The sequence below is a fragment of the Corvus kubaryi genome, unplaced genomic scaffold (assembly GCF_017639235.1).
Source record: "Corvus kubaryi isolate FWS band 111438036 unplaced genomic scaffold, C.kubaryi_AGA036_p1.0 37396, whole genome shotgun sequence".
In the NCBI taxonomy this organism is placed as follows: Eukaryota; Metazoa; Chordata; class Aves; order Passeriformes; family Corvidae; genus Corvus; species Corvus kubaryi.
The window spans coordinates 16,036,184-16,058,539 of NW_024581135.1; the positions used below are offsets into that span (position 1 = coordinate 16,036,184).

General features: G+C 50.5%; 1 protein-coding gene across 2 annotated transcripts in view; it reads left to right on the forward strand.

The window, feature by feature from the left end:
• Positions 1-4,742: 4,742 nt before the first annotated feature.
• SLC4A3 (solute carrier family 4 member 3) overlaps positions 4,743-22,356 on the forward strand; it is a 29,047-nt gene continuing 11,433 nt past the window's right edge. Inside the window, exons 1-12 of one of the 2 annotated variants that reach the window (XM_042040822.1) lie at positions 4,743-4,852; positions 4,948-5,088; positions 6,309-6,465; positions 9,999-10,333; positions 10,754-10,896; positions 11,462-11,673; positions 17,602-17,753; positions 18,379-18,559; positions 19,106-19,241; positions 19,345-19,519; positions 19,933-20,029; positions 21,740-21,924. In XM_042040822.1, the coding sequence (XP_041896756.1) occupies positions 5,035-5,088; positions 6,309-6,465; positions 9,999-10,333; positions 10,754-10,896; positions 11,462-11,673; positions 17,602-17,753; positions 18,379-18,559; positions 19,106-19,241; positions 19,345-19,519; positions 19,933-20,029; positions 21,740-21,924 (1,827 nt within the window). In that variant the 5' untranslated portion in view covers positions 4,743-4,852; positions 4,948-5,034. Of the gene's footprint in view, positions 4,853-4,947; positions 5,089-6,308; positions 6,466-9,998; positions 10,334-10,753; positions 10,897-11,461; positions 11,674-11,735; positions 12,823-17,601; positions 17,754-18,378; positions 18,560-19,105; positions 19,242-19,344; positions 19,520-19,932; positions 20,030-21,739; positions 21,925-22,356 lie in introns of those variants that run through there. The other variant, XM_042040823.1, reaches the window with a different exon arrangement.

Here is a 22,356-nt window from a genome sequence, read left to right on the forward strand (position 1 = left end):
GTCTGCGGGGCGCGGGGCGCTCCGGTGCTGCACGGTGCGTGGCGCGATGCGGGTGGCTGCCGGTGCGGGGCATGGTGCATGGCATGGCACGGTGCGGGGCGGTGCATGGCACGGGGCACGGCACGGCACGCAGCGCGGTGCTCGGGGCTGGATGCGGCACGGCGTGGAGCAGTCCCGCGCTCCGCACCGTACGGGTTTGCAAGGCACGGCGCGGACGTGGTGCAGTGACCTCAGTGCCTGTCTGTGTCCCTCTCCTTCTCCGGCTGTACGTGCGTCTGTCAGAGCTGTCCGTACGTCCAGTGGAGGGGTGGCTTATTGTTGCTGTCTGGTGCTGGCACTTCGTTCTGGAGTGAATTTTGTTCCGTGTGTTCATTTATGTGTCTGTGGACCATGCAGGCTTCGTCCCGTCTGGTACCCTGTGAAGGGCCGGTTGTGAGGGAGAGTCATGGAACTGGCGGTGCTTCAGGAGTGAATGGCTGTGATGGTTCATCCAGGGTAGTTCAGTGGAGCATAGAATTCACGGAAATATTTAAGCCTTCTAAAGTGCTTGTGTAATATTACAAATTTCAACATAGCCATGTGGCAGAGAGATCCACAGGTTAAAACCCTCACGCTGGAAAACTTTGTGTGTTTACTGTCTTGTGTCGTCTTTTCATTCTGGTATGTGTGTCTGTTCCTTGGCCATGACAGAGGAGAGGTAGGGGCTGCACAGCCCACTCCTGTTTCTTTTGGCTTTGAGGCTGTGAGTTTCACAATAGCATCCAAATGCTTTGATGTACGCAGCAGCACCCCTCCTGCTCCTTTCTCTCCATGGACAGGTACATAAGTATTTCTTCCCAGGAAAATTTTCCAGGCCTCTAATCCTTCTCCTTTGTGAGCTCTTCCTGTCTGTGTCTATCAGCCAGAGTCCCTTCTCCTCTCCTATCCTCAAACCAGCTTTGCCCCTGTGGCTTTATCCCTATCTTAACATCCATTCATAGTCTAGACACTCCACAGCTAAATTATTCTCAGCCGATGGCCAAGGGATTAAGGAAGAGCTGTGGAGATGGATGTGGGACCTGATGGCTATCTCCATGCAGCCCCTTGCCCACGGAGCCTGGGGCAGCCTGCCTGTAGTGTTACTGACTCATCTTTATTGCAAAGGGACAGTGTGAACTGCTCGCCTCGGCCCTCAAAGATGTGCCAGATCGTGTTTTTCTCAGCAAAACAGGGAAGCTCTGGCACTGTGAAACAGCCTTTGGGGGTGAGGGGGAGCCCTGCTGGAGTCCCTGTGAGCAACATGTGGGAGATGCCATAGCTGCCAGCATTGCAGGGACATGCCTGCTCACTTTCCTGCAGAATCTGTTAAGCCTACATGGTCAGTGTGATGGTCAGGACAAGGTATAGCGATTTATGTGAGCCAGTTCTGTTTACTGGTGTGCTTGTGGAGAGAGTGGGGATGTGTGAGTGCTCACAGGTTGGCAGGCTGTGGATTTTTCTGGCCTCCCTTCGAATCTGGCCTGCTGGCATGACGCTTCTATTACTGAAAATTACTTCTAGCGGGAATGCTGAATCACGTACTCCCCATAACCAGGAGATACAGTAGGATGAAGGTATCAGTCATTTGCTTTTCTTTAGTGGTGTTTGTTTTTTTAGTTTCCCATTTTGTCTTGTGCTCTTCTTATGGCAACCCAGGCAGGGATGCCAGCAGGCTGGGCACTTCAGCATGGTGCTTGTTAGCAGAATTCTCCCTGATACTCCTTTTAAGTTTCTAGTTTAAATTTTAACCCATTCGTAAATCTCTTTATGAAGGGCTGCCTCACAAAAAAAAAAAATCTTTAATTGTGTTTCACACTCTTGAGATCTTTCCAGACTGCTGGTTTGTCCCCTCCCCATCTTAGTCATCCCATATTGTGCTAGACAAAATTAGCTCCTAACCTTTCCTTATAAATCAATCCCTCTGGCCCACTAGCAATTTTTTTTTTTGCTCTTCTCTGAACTCCATCTGTTGAGGGTGATAGAAACGCCAGGCAGGATCCCAGTAGGTGTCCGTCTCGCCTTCCTCCAGAGGTGGCACAGACTAAGGGGCAAGTGGCCTCTAGTGGCCATGGCCAGCCGCCGGTGTACCGAAGGGGAACACCAGTGCTTTCAGGCTGAGGGCTCTCCATTCTTCAGAAACAGGGGAGCTGGTAGGGTTAGAATTGGAGAACACATCTTTCATCCTCACCTCTCTCTCATCCCCAAAGCATCAGAGCTTTCTGACAGCTGGGCCTCAAGTCCTGCTGTCTTGTGGTGCCCACACATTGCATCCTGCTTTCACAGGGTGGTGAGTGGGGCATTGATGGAAACCCCTGAGTATCTCCCAGTCCCTCTGAAATTTCACAGCAAGTCCCCAGGGCTCTCTTACTGCTACTACAACTGTCTGGCTTTTAGTTGTTCAGCCTCATTGGAGTGATGGCTTCGGCATAATTCTGAATGCGCTGCTTTGATGGGTAAAGAAAGAGTAAGTGCTGGATTTTCCCTCCCTTTTAACTTAGTTTAGGCAGTAAGGCTGTAGTTTTAAACTCAGTGTAACATCCTGCAAAGCTGGTGCCAGCAGAGTGTGTTGGACCCAGCAGTTCTCCAGGATGTGGGTTTCCTCCGTCCCGGAGCATAAAATGCCCCTGGAGCCTCTGCCTTGCTCCGGACATACCTGAGCTTGACCTGAAACAAAGCACATTGCTTCACACCACTGCTGATAGTTTTTAGTTTACTTCAAAGGCCCCACAAGGCATGTTAGTGGCACAGAGGTGGAGCTGAGCATTAGCATTTCTTTTGTTAAATTACTTTTACCATTTTGCTAGGTTTTAGAGATTCTGACTCTACAGGAGCTGCTGTCCAAAGCCCCATTATCTTTTTACTCCCTAAGTTATAGTGCTTACAACGCATTTTTGCAGGCAGTCTGTAGTTATGAATGTTCTGTTCCTTAAAAATGTCCAATCCTTTCTTTAACAGTGGTGATGCCATAGCCCTGCAAAGTGAGGTTCCCCTGCCAGCTCTTCCCACTGGAATAAAATGTTCCCTGCCTTCAGTTTCAAATGTACTGCTGTTTGTTTTCATGGAATTATACCCTCTTCTTGAATTAAATGGGGGGGAAAAAAAAAGCCATGTATTAACCTTTTCTCTATCATGTCTCCTACTAAAAGGCAGCTCAGTCTCTGCTTACAGATGATTTCCAGACCTTTCTCATTTTTTCTTCTATCTCTTGGAACCCTTTTGCTCTATTTTTCTTGGAAAACAGGTTTTGAAGTTGAAGATTACGGCTTAAGATCGACAGAGTGGATTGGGTGTTTTAATTATTTTCTGCCTTGTTCCTGGATGCTGCATTTGCTGTTTAGATGTCTGTCTTGGCAGCTTATTTCTCTTGAGCTGTTGAGGTCTTACTGCGGATGAAATTAGTGACGAGTCCAATGAGGTGTGTTTCAGGGGTTTCTTCCATTACATTTTGCCTTGTTCCTGATAATTAGGAAGGTGGACCAAAGGAACATCCTTCATCAGTGGTCAGATTAGCTCCTCAAAAACTTGCCTTACAGATGGTCCTGGGATTTTTGTTTTGGGTAAGCTCTTCAGGTAGGCAGGGTAAGCAGACTGTAGACCTTCTGGACATCTTCAAAGATAGAAGGGATGATGAAGTGGCCTTACTGGTGTTATCCTTAGGCAGTCTTTTGTGTTTTAGAACAGTGTCCCATGCTAGGCACTTCAGATGAGACAGTAAGAAAGCCCTCAGCAGATAGCCAGGACACGGACTATAATACTTACTCCAAAGCTTTCGTAGCCGGAAAATAGCTTGTTCTGAAAGATGGGTTTAAATTCTCTTAATTTTCTTTGTCATAAATACAACTCGTTACCAGAGAGATGTCCAAGCTATCCTCTGACTATGCAGTTTTTTGCTCCTTGATGACATCACTGAAAAAAAAATGTTTTCCTTTGCCAGTTTTGCATTAATTTGTATTCTACCCTTATAGTTTTAACGAATGTCCCTTTTCTTGTGCTGTAAGCTGAGGACACTCTGCTTCTCCCTGTGTGCAATGCACTGTGTATGTGCTTCCATCTTCTCTGTTTCAGATGAGTTTTTGGAGGTCAGTATCTTCCCAGTGCTGGTCTCTGTACCATCTCAGTTCTTCCTGGGGTGCAGCCCATGCTGCTTAGGCTGTGCTGCTGCTGTAGATGGTTTGACTGGAGGTGTTTATGTGTTAGTCTGTATCCCATTCCTTGTCAAGCGTGGCACCTCTTTGCCTTCTTCAGCTGTAGTTGGATATTGAGCAGATCATTCCTTTGTGCTGCCCTCAGGGACTTGTGTGTCCCTTAGCCTCGCCAGTGCTGACAGGGCACAGATCTGCAGCCTGAAGGTTGGCCTCTTTGCCTGTAACATGTGTTGCTTTGTGTGTGGTGTTTGGACGATGAACTGTTTGTCCTTGTGCTGTCTCTGTGGTCTGCACAGCTCTGTCTGTGGTTCCGTCCTTTTTTGGGATCTGCCCAATTAAAGCTAGGTGCCACAGGGATCACTCTGCTGCCTGCTCCTGGCATGTACTCCCAGCACCTGATCTCTCTGACTTTTTCTTTCCCTGGTGGTCAGTCATGCCCCAGCTTTGCACAGCTGTGCTGCTGTAGACGTGGCTGAGCAGGAAGCTTTTCTTTCTCTTGCACAGCCCATGCAGGAGCTCTATATATCTGCTGTCTCCATTGGCCCCTCTGACCTTTCAGAGAAGGACAAGCTCCCACCTATCCCTGATCAGTTGGAGCTGGTGGCCAAAGCAGCGTGGGTTGGGCCACTTGCCCCCGCACACTTCTGGGGACAGGCCTGTCCTAGTGATGCTGGGGAGGTTCTCCAAAGGTTGGTGAGGTGACCTCTGGATCAGGAGCCAGGGGCTTGAGGGCAGTGGCCAGCAGTCTCCCACGACATTCCCTTGTCCTGCCCTCTCTCCACAGGTTATGCCACTCTCCAGGTTTGCTGGGTGCCTGCCGGTGAAAGAGAAGGGTTGATATTTTGCCCAGGCCCTTAGGTCCTGAACCAAAATGGCAGCTGGAGAGTCCCCTCCCGTAGGAGATGTCTTCATCGACTTGCAGCAGGTGAGGTGGGAATCTGGCAGCAGTGGGGCTGTCTCTTCCCCAGGGCCCGTGCTCCTGCTGGCTGAGAGCGGGACTGGTATCCTGGCAGCGTGCTGCAGTAGGAGACACAGCCTGTGTTTACTGGGGACAGCTCTGCACGAAGGGTGTCTCGAGGCTGCCCATGAGCCCGTATCCTCTCCATGCAAACAGCAAACTGTGGCCCAGAGAAGGCCAGAGGCTGCTCTGTGAGGTCCCTCTGCTTTCACGTGCCACTGGGTAGGGTATGCAAGTGACAGGAGGAGCTGAGCGGTTTGAAAATAAACTATCTCCATTTAGGCTGAGCTTGGGGCACCTGTGCTAAGGTGAGAGGAGAAGCAGTCTCACCCGCCGATACAAGGCTGCTCCTAGGCCACAGCTAAGAACAGGGATGCGAGGAGAGGGATCTCTCAGCTAAAGCTGCCTTGCTCCCTCTTTCTGCCTAGCAGATTTGTCACAGTTGGGCCTCCTCCTGTTTCCATGGAAACACGGGAGTCCACAACAGCTCCGTGCTGGCATTTCAGCTATATTGACGGAAAATTTTACCAGCTGCAGCTGCTCAGGAGAAAGAAAGAAAGGCCAGGGGACGCCTGGTGATGCTCATCTCAGGGCATTTCCACCAGCAAAAGGCAGAGAAGTTCCCATTGCCTGAAACAGGAGGAAGATGGACAGAAAAGCCTGAAGAAAGCATCCAAGGGGAACGGGGAGTCCCTAGGTGTGTGGAGGGGAGGCGGGAAGGCACAGGGTGGTCACTGACCCAAGGGCAGCTCACCAGAGCAGGGATACTGTTTCCCAAGGGGAAATACAGAGGAGGTCTAAAAATGGGAGAGAGATGGCAGACTGGGCAAAGGGAAGACCAGAGGGCAGCAGTTAAATGTGAGGAGAGAAAAATTCCAGCCAAACCAAAGCTATACATTTCCTCTAATAGGAAAAGTAGGCACTGGCAGATTCCCTTGATACCTGCCACTCAGGAGAGGTGTGGAGGACCACTAAGGTGTCTCTGCAGAGTGTGCCTTGGAGCTTGCTGGTCTGTTCTGGCACTTGGTCTTGAGCAGACCTCTGCCTCTATGTGAGAAATTATGCTCCAGGCCTGTTGTGTGGAGCCTGGTGCTCCTTAGCAAGCCGGCACTGTTGGAAGGGCAGGAGGATCCAGAGGGCTTTAGGGGTCTGCTGTGTTTGATTCTTACCTGGCGGTTTCTGTGCAGGGCAGAGATCACGCAGAGAAAGCCTCTCCTGGTGCCGAGGACGATGAGGACTTGGATAAGACTTTGTCAATCGAGAGATTTGGGGACCTGATAAGCAAGTCAGCATCAAGCAATCTGGAGAAGCAAAGTCGCAGCTACAGTGAGAGAGATTTTGAATGTATGTAGGTTTTGAAACGTTGTACCCACTTCCACCCTCAACACCAGCCCTCACTCAGTCCCACGTGCTCTGCAGCCTTGTGCCAGGACTGCAGATTGTATTAGCCTGCTACTCACTTCCTTCCTCCAGAGCGTTCCCAAGGTGCTATGTACACACAGTTTAGCACCAGTGCCCACGGCCTGTTTCCAGTCTGTTCCTGTTTTCTCTGTCTCCATAGGCATAGCTACTGCACAGCCCACCCAGCAGCATAGCTCAGCCTGGGGTATTCGCTCACCTCCTAGACCAGTCTCTGAGACCTCTGCAGCAACTACCCCAAGTTGAAATTTCCAGTTTAAAACAATTTTTCTTCCATGTGGCTGCAAAGAAACATCCACATATGACCAGAAGCCAGGCTGTCCTCACCAGTCTGAAAGCAGATGGCTCCAGTCAGACATGCCTGTGTATTTCTAAATAGCACTCAAGAATCCATTGGGCTTATCTGATCAAAGAAGGGAACTGCAAAATAAAAATGGAGTGTGAATTTAGAGTGCTGTAGTTATCTCACCTGAATTCATCTGAGCATATTTATTCCTCTAACTGCCCTTTCATGATGAAGGCAACTGGTCTGTCCAAGCTCACTTTGTGTGTAAAATGAGAATGTACCCACGAGAGTGACCGTAAGCTATTGCCTGGTGTATGTGGGTTATGTAGTACTAACAGCAGTGAAGGGCAGGAAGAGGCCCCTGTCCGGCAGCCTGTTTGTGTGGCAGACACATAGCAATGGCTGGGAGGTCTTCCCAGTCTGTGGCTGTCCACAGTCACATACTGCTTATTTTCCAGCTTGGCTTTGATGGGATACAACCTTGGGAACATTAGGTCCCAAGTACATCACCAGGCTGTTTTCTGCTTGGCCACTCATTGCCAATGGCTGTTATAAAAGCTTGCTGGTAAAAGTCTAATACTGTAGTGCACCCAGCTGCTGTTTCTTGCCTGTGTCATTTCTCTACAGAGTTTCCATTCAAATAACACTTCCCATCTGGGCTCACAGTCACTTGTGCACATGGCTGCAAGGTGCTAATAGCTTTGCTGGGGGTTGAATTCCTGTCCTGTGCCCGTAGGACCTACCTGCTCAGAAGCTCTGCCTGTGTGCACAGGTGTGTGGGTTGGCTTGGAGGACATGGATGATCTGCTTGAGCATGCATGCAGAAGCTTTTTGAAAATTTGACTAGAGTTTTGTACTCTTTGGGGTTGGGGTTTTTATTCCTTATTAATAGGAGAGTCCTTCTTTTGTCAGAATCAAGCTTGTTTTCCTCTGAGCTCCTGATCTATTTCTGTTGTCTAGGACTACATCAACCCTGGTTATCAAAAGTTTTATGCAGTTTGTATTCATAAAGCTGGAAGATCTGGCTAGGTCATTAGACTTTTAAAGATAACATACCAGCCCATAGAGGCAAATGCTCTCTGGGCTTAGAAGTCTTTCCTGCCCTAGTCGAAGCCAGGAATTCCTAATATGTAGGCTCTTCCTTCTGGGCTCCCTATCCAAATTACTTTTTCTTATCTCTTGTATCAAGTTCACCAAGAAATGTAATCAAACATCTGGGACACTAGTTTGGCAGTAACTTTCCATGCAGGCAGGCAGCGCAAGGAAGGGAGCAGGGAGGGAGGGCAGGGACTGGACGCACAAGAGGACAGGCAGGAAGAAGAGGGAGGTAGGAATCCTTTTGTGTTTGGGAGAGCTGCATTTTTCCTACCTCCAGACCACCTCTGTGGAGATGTGATCAGTTGACACGAGCAGGGTTGAGTGCAGGAGTGAAGAGAAGAGCAGTGCTCCCCTCTTCTGTGCCAGATCACACACTTAACCATCACTGCCCTTCCCTGCAGCCCAAGGCTTCAGTTTCCTTCTGATCCAAAACATAAATGTTTCTGTCTTGGGCTGAAGTGAACAAACCAGAAGGGAAAGATGGGCTGTGTCCTTGCCAGCAGCTTTGTGCTGTTGAAGGAGCAACATGTGTACAGTTGGGGTCTTCCTTGCTTTTTATATTAGAAATTCATGCCTGATGTATCTGTGGCATGCTATGGAAGTACAGCAGCAGGACAGAAGGGTCTTTCTGCCACATCTCGTGAGTGAAATAGCATACACCCAGTTAAGTCAAAGAAAAAAACACTTTTGAGAGAAAAGTGTTTATAAGAGCCCAAACTTCATTCCAATTTGCAGACGTCTGACCATTCTAAATCTCCTCTAATCTTGCCACAAGCTGCTTCTTCTGAACCAGGGGGATGTGTGAAATATCCCTGCTGTTCCCAAGGGGGGAAACAAGGGAGAAAAGACTTGAGAAACCAAAGGAAAGGAAACATGACAGCAGAACAATGAACCTGCCTGGCTCTCCCAGGGAGAAGGTTATAGCCTACATTGAAAATGTCCTTTGAAGGTAGTTTTCACTATAAACAGATTTTGCTGCCATGTCACAGGAAAGCTGGGAAGGAACCAAATCAAAACAGACTGGAAACAATTCCTCAGGAAGAGCTGCCGAGCAACACCCCCTTGCCAAGTGGCTAGTGCCCCCCTGATTTCAGCGGCTCCGGGTGCAGCCCCAGGACCTGTGCATCCTGCTGACTGTCTGTGGGAGGCTTTGTGCCTGCACATAGCCCTGGCAGCAATGGCTTCTCTTTCTCTCACAGGGGGATGCTGAGCTTACCCTGTTCCCTGCCTGGTGCGTTGCCTTTGTTTTGGAGTGAAGGCTCAGAAATGCCCTTAATTTTTTCTCATTCTGTAATTCCCATGACACCCAGGTGAAGCCTGTATAAATTTCTCTTTGTAGATTAGTTTAAAGAAAAGTCCTTCTGCCCTGTTTCTTTACCCTGGATTTTAAAAGACAGCCTCCTAACTGAACCTGAATTTCAGAGGCTGGTAGACACATGCCCTCAAAGTACCTGGGATGTGGACTTTGGTTGCATCTGCACTGTTGTTCCTGTGGCTGTGTAGGAGGAACTTTCTGTCAAAGCCTGGGGGATAAATAAGCTGCATCTATTCAACTCAAGGAAACGTTATGCAGAAAAGAAATCACAATCATTTAGGATGGAAAAGACCTTTAAGATCATCAAGTCCAACCTAACACCAAGTCCACTGCTAAGCCATGGCCTAACCACTAAGTAATGTCCCTAGAAAGTTTGTAAGGGGCCCAAATCATGCTTGTTTGAGGATGCAAGAAACATTTCCCCATGTTTAGGAAGGGATGTTGCCTCTGGCAAGTCAACGCAGCTCTGCACAGCCATGCAAATGGCTTTTGGCAACAGAGGGAGAGGGGTGCTGCCTTCCCCAGGGCAGTGGAGCTGTGTTGGGGTGGTTTGGCACTGCACAAGGGCTGTCTCCCCACCTAGCCCAGGCTGGACACAGCCTGCCGCATCAGTGAAAGAGCTTTGCTATGTCCCTGTGGGCTGGTGGCTCTCCTTGCCCTTCCTGGCCCTTGATCTTCAGACCATGCTGTTTCCTGGAGGGGCGCCTGGCAGGTTCCTCCCAGCCTCTTCCTGCCCCTGACTCTCTTTTTCTCTCTCAGTCCACCGCCAAACCTCGCACCACATCCATCATCCCCTTTCCACTCACCTCCCTTCTGCCCTCAAGTTCCAAAAGAGGCCACCCCGTGCCAGCAGAAGGAAAAAAAGGAGGAGGAAAAAGAAGAAGACCTCAGTACCCCCCTCAGAGGTCACCCCCACCATCCAGGAAGAGGACGAGGAGGGAGGAGAAGAGGAGGAAGAAGAGGAAGAAGAAGAAGAGGAAGAAGGAGAATCTGAGGCAGAGGAGGTCCAGGAGAAAGAAATCTCTGCAGAGTCTGAGGCCGAAGCTTGTGGGAAGGACACATCCCCTAAGCTGGAGTCCCCAAGCAAACCAAAGGCAAGGCCAGGGCATGCCTATCTGGATGGGGCTTGGAGTCTGGGGGGAGGTGGTAGGAGGGTTCCAGTGAGTATGCTGCTCAGGGATAAGAAGTTGTAGCTGTGCAGTATTGTGGGAAGAATGTTTTTGTCCTTGCCTAGCAGAGATGGCCACCAAAGGACAGTGAGAGGTAAGCCATTGCTTGGTGTGGATGCAGGGGCATCCACATGACTGTTTTGGGGCTGTAAGACCCATGGGGGAAGATCAGCGTGTCTGTTCTTAGGGTTTATAGTATAGTGGAGGGCTCACTATGACCAGTCCCAGGGTATAGGGCATGTGGGGAAAGTCATTGTGGCCCACCCTGGGCAGGATCTGTGTGCCAAGGGCTGGGGTGAAGGCTGTTTGCCCCAGCTCTCGCTGTCAGGACTGTTGTCTCTGCAGTTCACCGTCGGCAGCGATGAGGAGGAGTCCAGCAGCGCCCTGGCTCCCACGCAGTTCCACGTGGAGGAGGAGTGTGGCATCCTGTCCCCCATGCCTCGCTTTGCTGACCTGCTGCAGGACAAGGGCCCCGCCTCTCTCCACAGGTAGGCGAGCAGTGCCAAGCTGCCTGCTGCTCTCCCTGGCTCAAGGTCGCCGCACAGTCTGTCCCCAGGGGTAGTGGCTGTGCTTAGCCTGAACTTACCTGCTGAGTCAGAAGGGATGTGGGTCCCAGAGGGAGAGCATCTGTGAGCAAGAGGGCTGCTCTCTGGTGGGACAGTCAGTCCATGCAACTCCTGCAACCTCCCTGGGTCCATGGGATTCCACAGTGCAGGGTTAGAGGCACTGGGCTGCACATCTGGAATACCCTTCCTCCCAGCTAACTTGTGCTGTTGTGCAGATCTGCAAGCAGGGAAGCCCCAGGAGGGGACCATGAGGCCATCAACCCAGGGGTTGGTCCCCGACACTGGGTACAAGCTGATCCCACTCTGTGGTAGGGAAGAGAAGGAGCAGAACAGGCAGCCTTCAGGTTTTGCAGGAGATGCCTCCTGGCCCTGCTCTTTCTCAGGAACTTGCTGATCAGGGCTTGGACCGTGGGACCCCGACCCCTGAGGGCCACTGCCCGTTTTCATTCACCCTGTTTACTACCATCAGTCTCTTTGGTTCCTACAGCCCCCCTGGGCCTCGAGAGCGTCTGTCACATGGGTGGGAGAAGCGCAAAGCCTGGGGGCAGGTGGTGAGTGGACAACGGGTTACCTATGACTTGAAGGAGAGGATGTGCATCGGCAGCATGACCACCCTGGAGAGCGCGGCGTACCAGCGCGTCCCCACGGACGAGGCCGAGGCCCAGATGCTGGCGTCTGCTGACCTGGACGGCATGAAAAGTGAGGCTTTACAACACTACCTGCATTACCAGTGTGTGTGTCCCTTTGTCTCGTGCTCTCCCCTAGCAGCCTCAGGCATGGTCTTCAGCCTGCCGCAGGATCTGGTCCTCACCTTCCTGTTCCCCAGATCCTTCTTTTCCAACAGTGTCTTATCTCTGTCAGCTTTGCATTGTCCACAGTGCTGATCCTCCTGTTTTCAGCATCTCTACTCCCACCTACCCCGTGGATGCCTGTTCCTCCACCCACCCTCTGTCCTCTCTAGTTCAGGGTTCCCAGCATTTCCCTGAGACCCAGCTCTCTCCTCTCCTGACACACTTTCCCAGCAATCAGCCCTCTGTGTGACACGCCACCAGCTCTGGTATTGCAGAAAACCTGAGGTGAGGAGCCTCCCCTCTCCTCTGCTCTCCTGGCAGAGGCAGCTGCCCCCTCTGGAGCGCCTCAGAGGGGGACTGCCCCTGTGCGTGGCACGAGGACAGAGAGAAGAGACGTCATGGAAATGCACGCTCCGGGCCCGAGGACATGGAGAATTCAATAGGTTGCTCTGCAGGCTGGAGAGGGAGGGAGACACCAGAGGGGAGCGAGGGAGAGAAGCGGTGCTGCACACACAGCCTGGCTGTCCCCAGGCCACGGGTGCCGCATCCCTGGGCATCTGGCACAAGACCCCACAGCAAAGCGAGGACCCTCCTCTGGAGGAGCTGGTGGGGAAGCCCCCCACAGAAGCATCCCTGGGTGGAGCCAGCCTTCCTGGAACCTCATCAGCCCTTGGGGCTGCTGCAGCAGGCACCTTCATGCCCCGTGAGCAGGGGAGCGAGGCACCGGGGCTGGCCCCAGGGCTGTGGTGAAGCCCCCCCAGGGGGGCAGCTTGCGGGACACACATCAGCCTGCCTATCCTGGCTCCTCATCTGAAGACATGTCGTTCATGACACCTGACCCCTGACCTTCACAAGGACGAAATGACAGCCCTTCAAGAGAGAGAGGAGCCAGCGAAGGAATCAGAAGGGGGCAGCAGCCCGGAGGTAGTGATAAGCACCTGTATTCGCAACTCACTTGGCTATGAAGATTTTGATGAATTTGCCTTCAATTTTGAAGACTATGATTTATGGGAGGCCATCAGAAACCATCTGGGCTACCTGGGCGGGGAGCCCACCTGTAAGTACTGGAGCAGTGACCCCGTGGTTGCAGCTGTAGATCAGAGCCCCCGGCTACAATGCATAACCCCCCTGGTGTTTGTTGCCTGTACCCTCTCCGTGTCAGGTTGGTCTCCTGGTTTAGAGGAAGTACAGTCTGCCCCACTGTGTGTCTCGGGACACCAGAGGAGTTGCCTGATGCCTGTGTGTCTGTGCGAGGTCTTAGTACCGATCTGTGTTGTAGTGCTGAGCTGCTTTCCTGTGTGTGTCTCGCTCAAGCAGCTCCAGAGGCAGCTGTGTCTTGCTGTTTGTGCTTATCAGGATGTGACCTGTGCCGTGGCCAGAGAAAAAGCAGCTGTTCTGAGGTGTGTATAAGGACAAAGAGATTTCCCCTTCCATTTGTAGCACAAGGTGACAGTGTGCTGCTGCTCTGTTTGCTGGAATTTGAGTCGAGGTGCGGATCTGACAGCGGAGGTGGATATCAGGTTCTCAGCTCTGCACCATAGCCTAATTGCCCAGAGGAAAAAAAAATAACCTAGTCTTTTTATCTGCATGTTTGAGCATGACTGTGAAACTAGCTGATGGCAGGCTGGCTGGGGTGCCTGGAAGGGGGAAAAGAGGAAGGAAGGAAACAAGAGTGGGGAAAGCAGGGGAGGAGAGAATAGGAATCCTGAGAATCAAGAATGTCTTCCTGTTCTCTGCATGTGTTTCCATACCTGCACATCCCCTGTAGAGCGATCTCTGAGCCGTCTCGGAGACCACACAGGAACCAGAGCCTCACTCCTGTCTCGCACAGGGGTCCTTCCTCGGTAGATGATGGTAAAAGGCAGCCCACCTTGGGAGTGATCCTGTTGGTAGCCATGGCTCGTGGGTGGTTGTCCAAATGTCCTCATCCGGATCATGTGTTAATTTTTCAAGGGATTTTAGGAGTGCACATGGCGGTGTGATGTCCCAGAGCTAGCCCAGTAAACAGGTTTGCACACAAGAGTGGGAAAGCAGAGTGATTTTAACAGGAGCTCAGGATGCCTTGGTTCAGCTTCTGGCTCTGCCACAGACTCTGTTTGATCTTGGGCAAAAGACTTAATTTGCCCTGCTTCCCAGTCCCAGCATCATGTTTTCTTTGTCATGTGTTCCATCTTCACAAGCCTTCAGGGAAGAAATGTCTGCCTGTGTACTGCTGCAGGGACCAGCGAGTGGGGATTAGCTTCTGGCTGTCACAGTAGCAAGTCTGCTACTTGTTACTGTAAATTGATAGAGCATATAATAGTAGCGAAGTTCAAAATAGGAACCTGGAGCAAATTGGTCCCATCAGCTGTCTCAAGCTGAGTGAACTGTAAATTAAAGGTGTGAAAAAATTGTTCCAGGTTCACCTTGGAAAACATGGCTATTCTTGGGAAGGTAGAAGGGGCAGATCACTCTGCAAGGTGTGATAATGCATCACTTACAAAGTGGGGAAATTGGTCTTTCTAGCAGTTAACACATTCATTGATTGCTACAGCTAATACTGCAGGTGCACTGTACAGTCAACTCTTTAATTATTTCTGTACAGTGAACCCACATTGTGGATTAATCCTGCAGAGAGGTATGGCAGAGACACCAGAGTCTGTTTTGTGCAGAGCCAGTTCACTTTCAGCCAGTGCCACTTGCCCAGCTGTTCACTCCATGGCAATGCCTCTTCCAGGACCCACTCAGATCCAGGAGGGATCAATTTGTTTTTGAATAGAATGGGGTCCTTGGTGTCCTTGCATTCTTTTAAGTGTTTGGATCATGGGGAGTGCTGGACCCGGACACCTTGTTGGCAGCAGGGGATGAGCTGTCCCTGTCACATTGAACTTAGCATCAGCCAGGAGAGACTTGGGCTCTGTGCAGGACAGGGCAGTGGCTTTTTTCAGAAGCCGGCGTAGGGTTGTGTCTTACAGTATGTTGATTAGCATTTTGTTTAGTCTAGTTTTAAATATTTCAAGAGTCTGAGTTTTAGGTCTCTTTTTCAGTATTTCAAGAGTCTGAGTTTTAAATCTCTTTTTTCTTGCTATAACTTGAACATTGGGGTATATGGGCAGTGTGCACTATCCCTGTGATGCCAGGATGGCAGGTTGCTCTCTAGTACTGATACAAATACTCTGATGCCTCTTTCTGGTCTTCCTTGTATATTGAGGGAAGTGAAGGGAGCAGGAGCTACAGTATAAATTGAAGGCAATTGCTCACTGAGTTGGATTTACCAGCAAAGGCATTCATTCTTGGGTTCAGACTTTAACCAGTGCAAAGTCATATTTGTCATATTCGGATTTAAGCTGGTAGAAAAGGAACTTGTTCATCTGAAGAAATCTGACTGTGGACGCCAACATGACATCATCCTCTGGAAGAGACTATAGGAGATGCTGTGTGGGAGGGTGACATACCAGTTCATTGAAGTGGAGCTACCATAGGAATTGCTCTCTGTCCTCTGACATCATCACTGTCTTCATATTCAGATCCTGGGGAGCACTGAAAAGAGGAGCTACAGCAAGAGCAGTACTCCCTGGGGAGTTTGGCTTCAAGCAAGAAGGACAGACCTGTGCCTTGAGCATATGACCCTTTGGTCTCAGTCCAAGATCCTGTCCTGGATGAGGATCCCAGATTTAGGTGCTCTCTTGAGCTTGACTTTTTTTTGGGGAAAGCACCAATCTGACAGGATACAGAGGGGGTCTCTGTAGAGCAGCCTGGAGCACCTCAGCTGGGTTCTGCAGGGGACTCCCAAAGCCAGTGGTTCTCCTAAATTAAGACCAGATGTCCACCCTGCTCCTATGAGTTGTATCCACCAGCTGGCATCTCAGTAGCCACAAACACTGCCAGAGAAGAGCAGCAAAGTAGATCTCTCCTTAATCTGCTGTAGGTAGAGTGCTGGAGGTGTGCCTTCACCGATGCACTCTGACCCTGCAGCACTCTGGTTCCTGTCCTGTGAGCGAGTGCAGGAGTCACTGGAGGTGCTGTCAGGAAATGTGGCTTCTTGCTGATTATCTGTCCTCCAGCTGTTTTCTGTCTAAGACTGGATGCCTGTGAATGTTTTCTAGAGCTGTTGTTGAAGAGTACTGTGTAATAAGTTGTCATCACCATGGGGAAAGCTTGCTGTGCTCTGTCTTGTTGGGCAGAGTGTACTCTGGCCCTGGTTTTCCAGGGATACGGTGAGAGGGAGTCCCAGGGTGCATAGGAGAATCAGAAGCTGCAGGGATTGGAGCAAAGGTACCAGATACCAAGATCATCTGCCTGGTGGGCTGCTTGTTTTATGCATGAGCTCATACTGAGTGTGCTGAAGTGGCTACTGTGCACACAGGAACTGAGAAATCCATGCAAAACTCCGCGGAAGCCCCACACGTGCCTGGCTCCCAGAAATGTTGGTAGTGGTTATTGGGCAGTTATTGGCTCCTATTGACATTGCAGTGCAGTAAGTGGAGCAGGGAGGAGTCCCGCCGTCAGCAGGACGTGTATCGGCAGGGCAGCCAATGGGGGAAAATGCCCTGAGGCTTGGTATTGATTCATTTTATATTTAATTTAGCGACCCAGATTTCCAAGGTGCAAGGCCATGGTATGCCTGGCCTGATACTGGGTGTGTCTTTCCATGCCAGAGGTGCACAGATATTTTTCTGCAACATCAAAGAGACCACTCAGACTTAAAACCCTGTGGTTTTTACTGTTTCTCATACCCTGAGAGCTGCAGGTCTTGAAGCTAAGTGCAGAAAGATGAGTGCAGACAGAACATTCACCCCAGCCAGTGGAGAGCTGCCCTTGCTCTGCCAGGGAGAAGACCTTGGCATTGTCTTACAAGCAGGGCCAGCTAACCTCAGTGGACCAAAGCTGAGCAAAAGCCCTGACTCCATAATCTAGTTGGGCGAGCCTGCCTTTCCTGGAGCCAGGCTCTGAGGCTTTCCACATCCTATGAGTTGTCCGTGCTGAGAAAGATACACTTGCTGTCTCTGGGTAGTGTCCAGGGAAATTCTCCATGGCAGGCTGTTTCTCCGAGCCCAGGTGCTGTTTCTCTGGCATTGCAAAAAGCCTGGCAGGGTTGTGGCTGCATTTTGGTGGGCGCTGGCTAACCAACAGCACTGGTGATGGCTCTGTAGAGCAGCCTTAACAGCCTGTCCGGCGGCTTTGCGAGGCTTGGCCTCAGCCAGCCAGTCTCTAGCACAGACCTTTCTGAGGCATTACAGTGGCACTGCGGAACATCTAGAAGCAGCGATAGCTCAACTTCACTGCCAGCCTCTGAGCCAGCCCCAGGCTGCAGTGTTATGCTACAGTCTCATCACACAATTAAATAAAATAGACATTGATATTTCCTTATGTCTCCCAGACCAGCAGCTAAATATCCTTCCCTTTCACTGCCCTTTATGCTTGCTGAGCACCAGGCCTCCCTCTGGTGCAAGAGGTGAGGCCCAGCCAGGTGCCTGCCTGTGCTGTGTGGGTGCAGAACTGTGCAGGCAAGGCTGCAGGTTGCTTTTTGTTGGGGGAGTATGGGAAGGCTTCCCACATCACTTGTTTGGGTACCATGAATAAAAGCTTTTGTGATGAAGCCCCAGTGTATGCACAGCCTAGGAAGAAGCCTTCTTCGTGAAGAGGTTAGCTCACAGACATCTGGAGGAGATGAAAGCAGGCAGATGAGGCAGGAAGGCTCTGCAAAGGTCTGGAGGATGATGGTGAGTTCTCCAGCTGCCAGGGCTTTGGTAGCCTAAGTTAATGAGAGAAGGGTGTGCTCCGACGTGTTTCCCTGCCAGACAGTGTATATCTACTAGACAAATTGGTGGCCTTTTTTCCTTTCCAATGTCTTCAGGCCACCGCTTTGAAGATAACCCAGGTGTGAGGAGGCATCTGATGAAAAAACCATCTCGGAGTCAGATCACCAGGACAAGCAAAAAATTAGCATCAACTCCCTCTGTCAAGAAAAAGAAGAAGAAGAAGAAGCTGGATAGAAAGCCCCACGAGGTATCCATGTGCTGTCCTCCCACACTTGTTCAGAAGCCATAAATCAGAAGTAGAAAACATGCAATTTAAGTGATAAATGTTTCTATATAATTAATTCTTTACATGACCTTGAGGGTGACATTTCAAGCTATTATCCATTATCATGAGAGCTGAAAATGCACTTTTTTCAATAAAAGTGGAGATTTTCCTGAAACCACAAAGCTTTGACCTTAGGAAAGACATTAAAAAAGTCACAGAAATGGTGATGCTGTTGTGGAAGTTGGCAGCACAGTAACATCACTATCTCTGGTAAGTGTGGAAAATTTAGGGGGAAACCAAGAAGGCAGAGGACAAAATTGCCATAGTTTGGTAGAAGGGAATGCAGCATTGCATCATTCTCTCCCATCTGCCCACACCGTGTGACTTGGGGCTTTCTGGTGCTCCATGTGCTGATGGAAGCTCCTGCCATGCTGTCAGTGGTATTTGTCCTGGCTGCTTCTGTGTAGTAAGCCTCTGGTTAAACCACAGCAGGTTTGTTCTGGTAGCGCATCAGACCAGGCAGTGCCTTGAAGAAGAGAGCTGAGGCTTTCTGCGTGCTGCTGGCAGAGCTGTATGTATCTCATGTCCTCGCTGTAATCCACACTAGGTGTTTGTGGAGCTGAATGAGCTGGTGGTGGATAAGAACCAGGAGATGCACTGGAGAGAGACAGCCCGCTGGATCAAGTTTGAGGAGGATGTGGAGGAGGATACAGCAAGGTGGGGGAAGCCTCACGTGGCTTCACTGTCCTTCCGCAGTCTGCTGGAGCTCAGGAAGACTATTGCCCACGGTGAGTCAGGAAGAGCAGACCAGGGTTTGTCTCTTGCTCTAGGACAGGTTTTGCTGAATAGCTTGTGTCGCTGTTAATTCCCTCACTGGAGGCACGAAACAGTGTCTGTGTCCAGCTGTCGTGTTAGGGTCTGTGGAGACAGACATCCCACAGCCTGTTTGGCAGGGTTTGCATTAGCCCAAGGGTGCTTGTGTTGGTTCCACGCTCTGCTTCACTGGTCTCAGGGACATGGCAGCTGCAACACCCAGCTGTGCCTCGGCCAGCAGGTCTTAGACCCATCTTTGGTGTGGAAATGCAAGTTTGGTCAGAGTGGGAGACTGAAATGAAAGGAGAAACCAGAACTACCACTGCATCTTGGAGCTTTTGGGTTCTCTTGGGACAAGGGTTTACAGAAAGGACATGGGACACCTGGACTTGGGCATTTCTCAGCTGAATCTGTACCCCAGCCAAAGCCTGGCTCCTGGTGGGACAGCTGTGTCTCCTGGGTGTGAATGCAATAGGGAGCGTTGCACACTAGGAGCAGGGCTCTTCCCCTCATGCTGGCAGGTGCCGTCCTCCTTGACTTGGAGCAGACCACTCTGCCTGGCATTGCTCACCTCATGGTGGAGACCATGATCATCTCTGACCAGATCAGAGCAGAAGATCGAGCCAACGTGCTGCGTGCCCTGCTGCTGAAGCACAGGTGAGTGGCACGTGGATGAGGGCTCCCAGGGCTTGGCGGTTATCTGCGAGCCCCAGGTGGTAAGGGAGGCAGACCCCCTCATGGCCACCACTCTCCCCCTCAGCCATCCCAATGATGAGAAAGAGGGCTTCTTCCCGAGGAACCACTCCAGCTCCAGCATGAACTCCATCGTGGGAAACCACCATCACAACCACACCACAGACACTTGCGTGCCCCTCATGGGGGAAGAACGCATTGAGATGGCCGACCCCAAGGCCAACGAGACCGAGTGCAAGGAGGTGAGGGTGACCAGGGGGGTTACTGCGTCTTTTTCCACACTCTGGGGACAACTGTTGGCTAACAGTAGGCCATGGCACCCACCTCTGAGCCCCTTCATGGGGAAACCTTGTAATGTGAGGACTGAGCTCCCTGGATCACCTGGAGTGCTGGAAATCGGGTCGCTGCATTGTGATTTTGGAACCTAATTTGGTGTTGCACTGTATGCAGGTGTTTGCTTGAGCATGTAATGGGAGCAGCAACCCTGGCACTTGCAGGGTGGCCTTTGCTGTGAGGGTGCCTTGCTGGGAAGCAGGCATTGGGCATTGCACCCAAGGCAAGCCCAGCTGCAGTTATGCCAGTGGGTTGCAAGACTGTGTAGGGAAACCAGAGCATGGGGACTTCATCCTTACTTATTGGTATTCTTTCCTTGCAGAAAAACCCACATCTCCATAACTCTGAGGGCCATCGTAAATACTTGAAGCTGATGGAGAAGATCCCTGAAGATGCAGAGGCCACAGTGGTCCTTGTGGGTAAGAGGTGGCATGTAGAGTCCCCCAGTGAGTAGTGCAGATCCTGGTGTGGCCCCAGCTGTCTGTGCCCTCACTCCCAAGGGATATTTGATCATCTCATTCATGTTCAGCTGGGAAGTGATTCTGGTACACTCTCTCCTTTAGTGCTGGTTCACGTTTTGTTTGTCTGTGGCAAATACATGGCCTGCCAGGGCAGTTCTTTTCCTAAATTAAAAAGGAGATTGATAGACACTTCTGCTGGGAGCTGGCACTCAACTTAGTGGTGAAAGTCCTGCCAGGCTCACAGAATGTCTGGTTTGGAACTCAGAAGTAGATGAGTAGTGCCTGGGGGACTGATGGCCAGGCCATCACCCTGCCCTCTGTCCATTTCTGTCTGGCCTCTTCACACCTTGCCAGCAGCTGGGCCCTCTCCCTGACCAGTATTGGCTGCTGGCTGTGTGTGCCAGCAAGCTTTGAGTTGACAGAAGCAGGGCCTGGCTGGTGGCAAGGTCTCAGGTACTGGCCGTAGCACTGCCAGGACGTAACTTCTCTGTACAGAAGGGCTGTGGGCAGGCAGGCTCAAGCATCAGTGGGTTTGGTGCCTTCTGATTGCAAGAGTATTCCTTCTCAGCGCTTCACTGGCATTAACCAGCTACACTACAAGCAAAGTAAATGTCATTGTCTATCCAGTAGATTAAAAGCTCAGGCAAAGAGGCTTGGCAGCTCAGTCAAACTGATGCTTAATCACAATGAGGCCAAATCAGGTTCATAAATGCACTTTTGATAATTAAACATTGACTTGTTTCTGAGCTAAGGCTGTTTCTTGGGATGCACTTTGATTCTCAGAGGGCCCGGATTTGCCAGCCTAACACAGAACGCAGCTCTTTGCTGGACACAGATGGCAGAAAGATCAGTAATAATGCCAGAGAAATACCAGTATTCAATAAACATTTGTGTTCGGTGTGTGAAGGAAGCGGCTGGTGTGCCAGAGGACGCGGGAGTACTTCCCAATCTGTTAGGAACTGAGGAGACTGCCAAGCACTGATGAGATGCAGACATTGTAAAACAGAATGTGCAGTTTGCACCTATGAGTCTTTAGAGCACTGACTTACTTTTCTCTGAAAAAAAATAAAAAGTTTAAGAATATAGGGAATGTACAAGGTAACAGAAAAAGTTCATAGCATCAATGCTCAAGGAGGGAAGAACAGTGAGCCAGTACCTATAGGTTGTTTAACCTGACATCCTTCTTGGCCAACATAGTGGCAGAGCTAATATGGGATTCAATTAATAAAGAGCTGGAGAATATGAATGTAATTATTGCCAAGCAGTAAGGTTTATGGGAAATAGGTCATGTCAAGCAAACCTGATTTCATTCTTTGATGAGATTAGAAGTTTGTTTGATAAAAGTAACATATAAGTGGCTTCCTTCTGTAAGTGGGAAACAACCTTCCAATTTAAACTTAGTGCCTTGTAGTGTAAGATAGAGTAATCTGTAAGGGATTAAGAATGGGCTAGCTGAGAGGCTAAAGAAAGTAGCACTGCTTATGAATGATCAGTAAAGGACTTGGAGCAGTCCTCAGCATGAAGGTCAGTGCTGTGTCCATGGTCTGGAGAAAGTACATAAGTGCAGAGCTTGTGGGAACCTCCAAAACCCCCGTCTCTGTTGTTAAAGGCAACCCAGTACAGCTCAGCCCAATGATTAACTCTGCTCCTAACGTTGCCCCCTGGTAGGTTGTGTGCAGTTTCTGGAGCAGCCAACCATGGCCTTCGTCCGACTAAATGAGGCTGTCTTCCTGGAATCTGTCTTGGAGGTCCCAATTCCTGTCAGATTCATCTTTGTGCTGCTGGGACCTAGCCAGGCCAACATGGACTACCACGAAATTGGCCGCTCAATCTCCACCCTCATGTCCGACAAGGTGAGGAGCTGATGGGCAGTGATGCTGACATAGGCGAGGGAGCTTTGCTGGCTCCTTAGAAGACAGTCCTGAGATGAGAGCTGTGCAAAGGCTCAGGTGGGGTAGGCAGGTGTGAGCACCTGGGATTTTTAAGATCAATCTGGCTCGACCAAGGTAGAACACTCCAGTGCAGAGGAGAGAGTAGGGCAGACACTTACTTGGCTGGGACAGAGTGTGCTAGGCTGGGTGAAGAAAGGGGCCATGTGTAAAAGCAGGAGGAGCAAAGGACGACCCAAGGTTAGAGGAGTGATATTCAGTTGACCTTTAACAAACATAGAAGTGGGGAGGCTGAGTGATGCCTGTGACCATGGCACCTGGCACACTGACATAAAAACCCAGTAATGCCTGGGGACTGTTTTCCAGTGTTTGGATGAAGCTTTCTAGCTGAGTCCC